The sequence below is a fragment of the Bidens hawaiensis genome, unplaced genomic scaffold, assembly GCF_021521415.1.
Source record: "Bidens hawaiensis isolate Kalapana, Puna unplaced genomic scaffold, B.hawaiensis_p1.1 tig00031533_1, whole genome shotgun sequence".
Classification (NCBI taxonomy): domain Eukaryota; kingdom Viridiplantae; phylum Streptophyta; class Magnoliopsida; order Asterales; family Asteraceae; genus Bidens; species Bidens hawaiensis.
In genome coordinates, this window is record NW_027495339.1 from 166,605 (window position 1) to 177,936 (window position 11,332).

The 11,332-nt window shown below is 35.0% G+C and overlaps 1 protein-coding gene across 1 annotated transcript; it reads right to left on the reverse strand.

Moving 5' to 3' along the window:
• Positions 1 to 1,093: 1,093 nt before the first annotated feature.
• On the reverse strand, positions 1,094 to 5,210 carry LOC143582351 (glucose-6-phosphate/phosphate translocator 2, chloroplastic-like). Its single transcript, XM_077064941.1, has 5 exons — positions 4,643 to 5,210; positions 3,570 to 3,795; positions 2,546 to 2,768; positions 1,817 to 2,030; positions 1,094 to 1,155 (listed from the first exon to the last, which is right to left on the reverse strand). The coding sequence occupies exons 1-5, from the start codon at positions 5,129 to 5,131 to the stop codon at positions 1,144 to 1,146; spliced, it is 1,164 nt and encodes a 387-aa protein (XP_076921056.1). The 5' UTR covers positions 5,132 to 5,210; the 3' UTR covers positions 1,094 to 1,143.
• Between the last annotated feature and the right edge of the window lie 6,122 nt (positions 5,211 to 11,332).

The window sequence follows — 11,332 nt, forward strand, 5'->3', positions numbered from 1 at the left end:
TAAAAGGGTGATTAAGGTTTACCAAAAGAGGTAATAAACTAATATCTGACAAGTGAACCATAGTTAAAACATCCGAAGTTATAACTCATATTAAGAGTTGACTTCTTGTATAATAAGAGTGTTGTGTTTTGACTTGTTGTATAATAAGAGCGTCGTGTTTTGACTTGTATAATAAGAGTTGACCCAAACGAATCCATATAACATATTCAAAATACTTTTAGCCAAATCAAACTACTTCTAATCATAATCAATAAGTTACAACACTAATCATACAACACAAATACATGTTTACAACTCAAATTTGCAATATAACCCTCCAAAAATTGGAATGTCTCTCTTTTCAACTTAAATTTATTCTTCTATTTCATCTAATCTCTATATTCTCACCCCTAGCAGCTAGAATATCATAAAAGGTGTTTGGTATTGTGTGTTATTGTGAGAGGATAAGTTAATATGTTACAAAGTTGTAACTTATTAACTTATGAAAAAAGTCATAAGGAGGTAAAATAAGTAATCCCAAACACCCCCTTAATATATATCATATAACTCATATTACAAGGTTAAGCTAAATGAGAGAAATGACTCGAATACCTTATCCGTGGATGAGCCACAATCGCTTCTTGTAAAAGCAACATTAACTCAAGCTCCACTGATAATTATCAAATCGTGCAGCTGGCACACGAATCGAGATAGCTTGTATATTCCACCTCCATCTATCCTAAACTCAAACTTCCCGCTTTTCAAATCGTTGACTTCTGTTGACCCGTGAAATGTGGTCAACTGCATTTCTTGGGGTTCAGATGATGGGCAGATGATCATAACATTTATGAATCTTTTTCTCTCTATATATTATTTAGAGAGAGATATAACTATATACATGTTTGTATATATACACCCAACATTCATCAAAGTTGTTTTCATTACCTTCAACAAATATATCAAAAACAAGTAAAAAACAAAAACACAAATTCATTGCCTCTTTCGTCACGAAACGAATATTTGCTCTTATTTTACTATCTAACTGTCGCAAACCGCCTCTCAATAACTTGATGTCTTTATCTATCTTCAATTGCATCTCCAGCTGGTCTTTGACAAAAGCTAGTTTCATCTTTAAATCTACCCGCGAAAACGTCCGTTACCATTTTACTGTTTCGCCTGTTCATGAAATACACAAATCACAAATTCAAATAAATTTATTTACTGATAAAGTTTATAATATAGCATATCTAATTATCCTTGTCAACAATAGAACCATCAACAATACAAATGTAGATGAAACATTTCAAACTAATAATATAATTAGTCCCAAAACGCAAATCCAGACTTATAAACCATAACTAACTTTCGTAGTATTTGGTACGTGTGTAAACGAGCTGGTGCCACTCCCAAGCAATTCAACGAGCTTGAGCCCTAAGATCAAGCCTGCTCGCGACACCAGACTAGCTATTATTTGTACAACTTTTATTTAACATATATATTATTATTTACATAATATTTATTATTATATAAAAATTTGATAAAGAGAACAACATAATATATATTTATGCTATATATAAGAACCATAATTATAATGTATATATCAAAATTGAAAAAAAAATAATTATTATTAATGAATATAAATTATTTAACAGATAATAAACGAGCCAAGTATGAGCTCAAAAACCACTCATGAGCCGAGATCGGGATTGGTTCGTTTACACCATTAGTGTTTGGTGGTTCAACTAACTATATATGCCCCGCTGGATATTGTAAGACGACGCATTCTGGATATTATAAGACGACACATTCTGATACTTTAAGAAAGAAGACAGTTTACCTGGGAATAAATGAAAGTTCCAAGGATGGCGATGGCGGCTCCAAGCGCGTTGACTGGTTGGATGGGGGTGCGAAAGATAATAATTGAAGCCACTATAACCGATATCCGCTTCATAGTATTCCCGACACTAAATGTTAGAGGAGTTATTTGATCCAAAGACATATATGACACCTGGTTATACAAGTGATAGAACACACTTTGTGCCACCACCCACCTGAAAGTACAAGTGCAAATCCAATTTAGTTGTAATCTATCCATAATTTCCTATATCCCCTACACGGACCAAATTGACCTCAAGTGCAATGCACATGACTGAACTTAAAAAAAAAAAAAAATAATAAAAATTAACGCCCATTAGTGGAAAGGACGAAACGTGTAAGCTATAAACAAATTTCGCACAGAGGACAATTTATGTTATTTCCTTAATTTAAGGACGAAACCTAGAAGTTGCTATATACCTAAAGGACAAAAGGTTTAACTTACTCAAAAATGAAAATACCCAATCAAAAATATATATTATCATATAGTCATTTTTTAATTCATGACATTTATACCCTTCATTTATAATGATAACTCTGTAAATTGTATTTAATTACATAAATATGTTTGATATTAATTTTTTTGACATATAAATATTGAAGGGGTATATATGACGTCACCCTTATATAAATGCATAAGGGAAAAAAGATAAACTTGATATGATATAATGGGAGAATGATGATAGTTTACCACACGAAGTTGGGACCAATTTGTGTTAATGCGGTTTGCCAACCGGCTTCCCACATTTGTGGGCCCTCCATAGCGATGGTGAACGGTGTTAGAATCAACAAAGACAGCATCGACAAGCAAGCATAGTAGTTCATCCCGCAAATGGATTTCCCCTTCATTCCTTTTTTTGAAAATATATTTCTAAACACAAATGCCAAATTCGAGACCATTGCACCCATGAACCCTGAAAGTGAAAAAAGGACACGGAAACATAAATAAAAGTTAACCTTGATCAAAGAAATATTAAAATTTTAATCATCATAGGCTAACCATTACATTTTGGCCCAAAAAGGTAAAAACAAGAACATTCCAAAATAACTGATTTCGACATAATTGGCAACTTTTTTGTCCAAAATCGTTTTTTTTCCCAAGTGTTTATGATGAAGGGCTAAGTATGATTAACACTGAAAATAGCCGAGCCAGGGCTCGCTTATCTTGAAAAGCTCAGTGTAGGATTTATAAACTACAACATTCATACCTTATGTATATTAAAATTTGAGTTATAACTTTGGGCTGTAATTTATGTATAATATAAGTTGGGCTTTACTTTTAAATGAGCCAAACTAGAATTTTCAAAATTAAGAGAATTCTCAATATTTTTTCACTAAAAATACCATAAAACCGACACCATCTCTACCAATAGCTCTGCTATGAGTGGGACTTATACTTGGTACATTTTTTTTTGTTTTTGTTATTATGTATATGTTAACTTGGGCTTTAACCTAAATGAGCTAACGAGCGAGCCACGAGCCAACCTGACCTTGACCTGGCTAGACTCGCTTACAAGCGGGCCAAATTCGAGCGAGGTCTTTCGAGCATTTTCTAGCTAAGTATGATGGTTTGAAAACTTAAATAATTGCAAGAAAACAAGAATAAAGAAACCAAGGGTTTAACCTTAAAACAGAGCCTAATGATCTCCAATCTTTCAATTTCAAATCAAATAATTAAACTTGCATTTATCTCTACTGTAACAGAAATTGCTCACCTGTCATATTGAAGTTGAGCTCGGTTAAAGCAGACAGTGCACAACCACCAATGATTGGCAAAAGTGACATATAAACCCCAATCGGAAACGTTTCACCAAGGAAAACCCTTGAAACAAATACACTAAATGCAGGTTCACCACTTTTGATGATGTGTGTAAATGAGACTGCAACTTTTGACATACTTATAGTAGCTGCCACATGTCCAATTGTATGTGCTAAAGCAACCTGCATATTTTATAAAACAAAAATCCCATTTAGAACAATGTAAGGAAACAAGATTTTTAAACTCAAATTCGTGTAAACATTTGCAAGGTTAAAGATGATCGAGCGGAAAGAATAAAAAATCAGATATCTTTGACAGAGAACAAAAGAATCCCAACACACCCAATACATAAACAACAGAAAGTATCCGAATGATTACAACAAAACAGTTTAACTGAAGTGGATCTTTAAAATCATATGTGGATATTGTTTTCTTGATAACAGTTTGTTAGGCTTATTATTATCATTTTGTATGCATACAATTCATTTTGGCAGTCAGTAACGACGTTTAAATACGCATTTAAAATGACAATCAATAACAAGTTCTATATATAAGGGCAAAAGTTACTATAACTTAATTTTCTAATTATCCAATGCTGAAATAATCAGATTTTAAAAGGTAAGCAATAAAATTCCTAAATGTAAAGGGGGCATTTGATTATTGTACTGCTTGAATTGACTATATGGATAAAGAATTAAAGATTATAACTTTACCCAAATTATTATAATTCATAAAGAACTAATTAAAAAAATCCGATATCTTTCACAGAAAACAAAAGAATCCCAGTAGACAGAATACATAAACAACACAAATTATCCGAAAGATCGATTACAACAAAGCAGTTCAATTGAAGTGAGCAATAAATATCCCTAAATGTAAAGGGGCAATTTGATATTGCCTATTAAAACTATTTTTATATCTTATATGAGACACCATTAAATATTGCTTCAATTGGCTATACATACAAAAAGATCCAAATTATAATAATTTCAATGATCATAATTCATAAAGAATTAATAACATATATACCAGAAACAACGATTTCCAAAACTCAGCATCAGTCGTTGGAGCTTCAACCATTTTAGTAGCCCATGAAACCAACATAATCAAAGATCCAGCAGCTAAAGAAAGAGTTGACGTCAGCCATGGAAATGGGAAAGCATTCAAAACCTTTTTGTTATAAATATTAAACACCACATTCAAAGACCACCAAGTGGCAAAATACAACCCAATTTTCATCTTTTGACCCGTTTCCGATTGACCCATTTCGTCAATCTTGATCTCCAACGGCGGCGAATGATCAGCCTCATACGCGTTACACACGATCTCATCATTCTTGGTTCTCACAAACCCACCAAAATCTTGAAATTTAGAGACGTAAATGGGCTTCTTCAGAGTGAAATTTAAGGGTTTTGAATATAAAGATTGGATCTTTAATGGGATTTGAGGGAAAACCTTGTTGGGTATTGGATTTGGAGATGAGAAAGAGGGTTTAATTGAAGAATTGATGATATTCATGGTGTGTTTGCGTGTGAAATTTGTGGGTTTTGGGTGGTAAAATAGGGTGATATTTTGGCTTTGGGATATCAGAAATGAACAAGAGTGGAGAGGTGAATGACGGTGTTTACAAGGCGGTGTTTGCGCGACGGGGAACGGCGGCGTAAGGGAGTATGGGACAAGTATGTGAATCGCGAAAACCCATGCACTGCACTTGCAGAAGTGGACACAAGAAACCAATTTATAGATGCTTCTCTGTTCAAGAAAGTTACCACATGGCCCCTTTATTATGTTACTTGTGTTCCATTTTGGGAGAAAATATTGTATTGGTAATTGGTGTATGTAAAAGCAATGATTATTATTTTAAGTGGTTGAGGTGAGATATAAAAAAATTTTATTTGAAAATATGTAACACATGTCGTTATATCATAATATTAGACTGTTTGTGGCCCGTCACCATCTCCGTGAGCGGCCTGACACGAGCCACGTTGGCCACACACACCACAATGCACCGCCGTGACCTTCCTCGCGAGCTAGCAGCCGTTAGCAGGCTCGCGGGTGCTAAAGTGCCATTAAAGTGGAACTTTTGGGGGCTGGTGCCATTTGACCGTTGTAGAGTGTTTTTTTTACTTTCTATGTACATCAATAAACAAACATTTTATCACACAAAAAAACTCATCCATTTATCTCCAATACACTTAATTATAAACAAAAAATGCAATGGAATTCCTTTTCTTCGTCCGACACTTCGAAAGAAGACGACCTTATTTTTGAGGCCGGTAGAATAACAGTTAACAGTTGGTTGAACGGTTTCAAAGGTGACAAAAGACTAACAAGACAATCACCTCTTCTTCGTGATTGAGTGGGTGCTAGTAAAACTTTGGAACATCATTATTTTAGCCCCGATCCCCTTTACGACGAACAACATTTTAGGCGTTAGTTTCGAATGAGTAGACAACTATTCATGCGTTCATCAAATGATTTGTTGGGTCGGCACCCGTTTTTTCAACACATAATAGATGCAAGAGGTAGACCCGGTTTTACGATCATCCAAAAATATACGGATGCTATTCGTTAACTAGGGTATGGAATTTTGTTTAGACGCAATGGATGAGTACCTACAAATGCCTGAAAAAGTTTCGCGAGACTCAATTCATTTTTCTGTCAAGGTATAGATATATACATATATATTTCGTTTAGTTATATTTATATATTGTCTAAGGGTTTACTTGACAATGTTTATACACAGGGATCATATCGATTTACTCACGGTGATATTTGCGCAAACCAACTTTGTATGGTATCAAACTCATATACGAGGTGCACGATGAAAAACATGGTTTTCCCGGAATGCTCGGCAGCATCGATTGTATGTATGTATGTTAAATGGGACATGTGTCCTATGGCCTGGCGAGGCCAGTTCCACTGAGGTGATCACCCCGACCCCAGTATTATACTTGAGGCGATGGCCTTCCAAGATCTTTGGTTATGGCATGCGTTTTTGGTGTTGCCGAGTTAAATAACGACATAAATGTTATCGAACAGTCACCGATATTCGATGACAATATTTTAAATCCCATAAGCCATGCTTGAACTGAACCACATTCGCATAAAACGATTGAGTTGGCTCAACCCCGTCAATAATGTCATCGAATGTTGGTGACTGTTCGATAACATTTATGTCGTTATTTGACCTGGAAACACCAAAAAACACATGTCATAACCAAAGATCATGGGAGGCCGCCGCCCAAGTATAATACTGGGGCCGGGGTGATAACCCAGGTGGAACCATGGTTTAAAAAAAACGCTGTGAGGCGGCGCCTCGGTACGAGGCGGCTGCAAAACGAATTTGAGGTGGCGCCTTAGGGGATAGAAATAAACGTACGCCTCTTCATGGCCGAGGCGGAAAAAAACGTTCGAGGCGGAAAAAAACGGCTGAGGCGTTAAAGAGGCGGGAAACCCAAACTTTTTTTGTGTGTTTTAATGTTTTAGACTTTTGGTGTTAGTTTCAAACTTATGTCTTTTATTATGGTTTAGACTTTGTGTGTTTCTCATGACTTGTGAATCTTATGATGAAATTATTTTGGATAGTTCTTTGTTTGATGTTAAGTATTTTTTTAATAAGATATATAATTTTTGTATTAATTTTTAAATTCCGCCTCGAGCTTACGCCTCGTGTCGCCTTGAGGCTTACGCCTTAAGAGGCTGTGGGAAAACGCCTCGAGGCGCGATTCCAAACTTTTAAACCTTGGGTTGAACTGACCTCGCCTAGAGGTGCACAAATCGGGATTTTCAAATACCCGGGTTCGGGTATGACCGGGTATTGGAAAATCGGGTATTGGCAATACCCGGGTCGGGTTCGGGTCCGGGTATTCTCTTTAAAAACCATACCCTATGCATCGGGTTCGGGTCGGTTATAGAACCGGGTATTCTAAAACCCTATTTTCGGGTATTGAAAAAACCCTATTTTTGGGTTTTTTTGGGCTTTTTCCGGGTTTTTCGGGTATAAATTAGATTTTTTAAGGGGTTACAATTTTTAGGGGTATATTTGAGTATTTTTGAGGTATTTTTCGGGTATTTTCGGGTATAGATCGGGTATTTGAAAAACCCGATTTTGGGTATTGGAAAAACCTGGTTCCGGGTATGGAACCGGTTTCGGGTTTCGGGTATCACCGGGTATAAATCGGGCCCGGTTCCGGGTACGGGTTTTGGTACCGAAATGCATACCCTATTCGTACCCTACGGGTAGGGTAGGGTTCGGGTATAAAAAAAACCAGTTCCAGGTATTTTTTTCGGGTCCTGTTCCGGGTTCGGGTTTTTTGTGCACCTCTAACCTCGCCAGGCCGTAGGACACATATCCCATCCAGCATGCGTACAGTCAATGCTATCGAGCATTCCGGGGAAACCATGTTTTTCACCGTACACCTCGTATATGCGTTGGATATCATATAAAGTTGGTTTGCCCAAATATTTTCGTGAGTAAATCGATATGATCCCTATGTATTAACATTGTCAAGTAAACCCCTGGACAATATATAAAATACAACTCAACGAAACATATATGCATATATGTATACCTTGATAGAAAAAATGAATGGAGTCTCGCGGAACCTTTTCAGACATTTCTAGGTATTCATCTATTGTCTGACGAAATTTCATACGCTAGTTGACGAATAGCAGTTGTACATTTTTGGATGGTCATTAAACCCGGTCTACATCTTGCATCTTCTCTTTGTTGAAAAAAAAAGATACCGATCCAACAAATGATTAGATAAACGCATGAATAGTTGTCTACTCATTCGAAATCAACGCCTAAAATGTTCTTCGTCGTAAAGGGAATCGGGGCTAAAATAGTGATGTACCAAAGTTCCATTAGCACCCACTCGATCACGACGAAGAGGTGGTTTTCTTGTTAGTTTTTGTCGTCCTTGAAACCGTTCAACCAACAGGTTAACTATTATTCTCCCGGCTTCAAAAATAAGGTCGTCTTCCTCCGAAGAGTCGGACGAAGAAAAGGAATTCCATTGTATTTTTGGTTTGTAATTGGGTGTATTGGAGAGATATGAGTAGAATGAGTGGGAAATTTTTGTAGGGTTTTTGGTGTGTGAAAGTATTTGTTTATATAGGTAAATATAGAAAGAAAAAAAATTAAAAAAAAATGGCTTCAACGGTCACAACACGCATCCCAAAACATTTCATTCCCAATGTTCACTTCACCACCCGCGAGTCTAGTCACGGTCGCTCGCTCGCGGCACCATTCGCGCCAGGCAGTTGTGGTGTTCGCTACCGACGTGGTTAGCACCGGCCACTCGCGGCTCCGGTGGCGTCACCACAACGCACAACCTAATGAATATGTAAACAAATACATATAGTAATGCAGGTGAACTAAATAAGCAAACGTAGGGCCTTCTCTGAAAATGCAAAGGACCTCAAGGGCCTTGTGCGAATAAAACAAATGGGCTATACATTTAAAATGAAACAAAAATATGACTCATAATCAGTTTATTTGGCCTAAAATACGAACACGTTTTATTCTTTAAGTTATCTGAAACTAAATAGGCTTTATTTTACAATTTTTAGTTGGGTTTTAAATTTAGTTATGTTTTTTTTTATAAAAAAATTATATATAAATTATATAAAAAAGATCTTTATATAAACAAAGAAATGAATATGAATGCACCAAATAAAAACTAACGACATTCCATCTATCATTTGTTTACCCTAACCCTAAATTATAAAAAGTTGTTTTACCAACTTTTTATAATAAAAAAGTTATTATTTATCATTTTTTAAATTATTGTGCGTGTATAAAAACAAAAAATATAATAAAATAATTGTTTGTGAGCAAGATAAAGATAAAAAAGGTGGATGGGCTGTGGAAGATTTTTCAAAATGAACATTAAATTTTGAAAAATTTGAATTTTAGTTACGGTAAAAAATGGTGAATGAAATTTGAATGCTTGGTGCAATCAAAGATATATAAATAAAATATATATAAAAAAACTTAATATAAACAAAGAAATTAACATGAATAACAAATAATAAAAAGTAAAGAAATTTTGGTTGAATCAAAGGGAAACATACAAACAGTTGGGTTTCGAACTCAAGTTATTCACCTTGCAAATGGTGCAGCTTAACAACTGAGCTTTAGTTATTTCGAAGTTGAATTTTTTGAAACCTAAAATTTTTGGTTTCTGTAAAGTGGCCTAGCCTGCACAAACTATGGGCCGGCCCTGAGCAAACGTTCACAAATTAAACGAACGGAATTCATGTTTATGTCCGCTTGTTTAATTTTGTTTTGTTTTTAGCCATTCTCACCCCAAAAAACTGCTAACAATTCTCATTTCATATTATCAAAATTTCAAATTATATAAAACATTCTATCTAAATTTACAAATTAAAATGTTAAATACCGAGTTATCCTAACAACACAAAAAAATCAAAACATTCAAAATAACGTATATATAGCCTATCTCGATGACTGGACTCCATTAAGCATTGCAAGTTACAACATTCCTCACCTGTAGATCAAAAAGTCATCAAATTAGGGATAAAAAGACAAAACAAATTATTACTTGATATGAAATACAATCACAATACCAAACATTAGAAATACATACGGCAGATCACATGAAAAACAATAGCAAGATGACATTGTAAGATCAATGAAACATTTCACCTAGCTTGCGGCCTATTAATTAAATCAAGATCCACAATCACATGCAAAAGACAAATTAACAAACATACTAGTCTCCAAAGTGACAAGATAACGCCTATGAAGTAACACATAAACTAAAAACAAATCACCTATGAATTAAGAAACATCTATAAGAGATGAAATTAACATAATTCTAGCATCCAAAAACCTACACCAAACCGAAAAATAGGATATTTAGAAAACATAAAACCAAAGAGTTGGTTTTTAATTGTCAATTAATTGGTTACGTTGGTTATCCTGGTTATGGTTTGGTTACTTCTGTTTTGTACACATGTCGCTAATGAGAGCATTTTATATACATGCTATATTAAAGTTAGCATACTTGACTGACCTTATTGAGGCATCTCTATTTCTACAAGTGCTAAGAAGTTCCTTTTCAAGTAGGAAAAAATTGCATGTAAGTTTGTGTAATTATTAAGAGAACCCACTTCCTTCATTAGATGATTGATGTCACGTATATCATAAAAGACCGAATGCAACGAGCTTCTAAATTCATCCATCGTAGGCGAGAGTGGAGATATAAATTTGGAGTGAATAAATGTACACTCTGCATTGAACCACACAAACAGTTACATCTATTAATTAAGAAATAAGATTCACAACAGTGAAATAAAAGATAAGACAAAGCATTTTAATTATAAAAACAGACCGTTAACAGAGTTATGAACAACATGTTTCGAGAAGTGGAAATCATTTCAATAACCTCTTGAAAGCAACGTATACGTTTCCTTTGTTTCTCTTCCATACTTCAAAGATCTTTCCGCAACACTAAAAAATAATGACAACTAAACGGGCTGAAATTGCAACTTTTAGTTATTAATATTTTTGTGTATTAATATACCAGCTCTAAATCATCTCGATCTTCTTTTGAACTTACTCAAACAGCCTGAGCAGATCGGTTCCCGCTCCTTTTGTTGAAATTATCGAAGGTACAACATTTTCATAACCGGACTTCACCATCCGCAGTGTGCTTAATGTTATAAAACTTTGTAAAACATAATTCT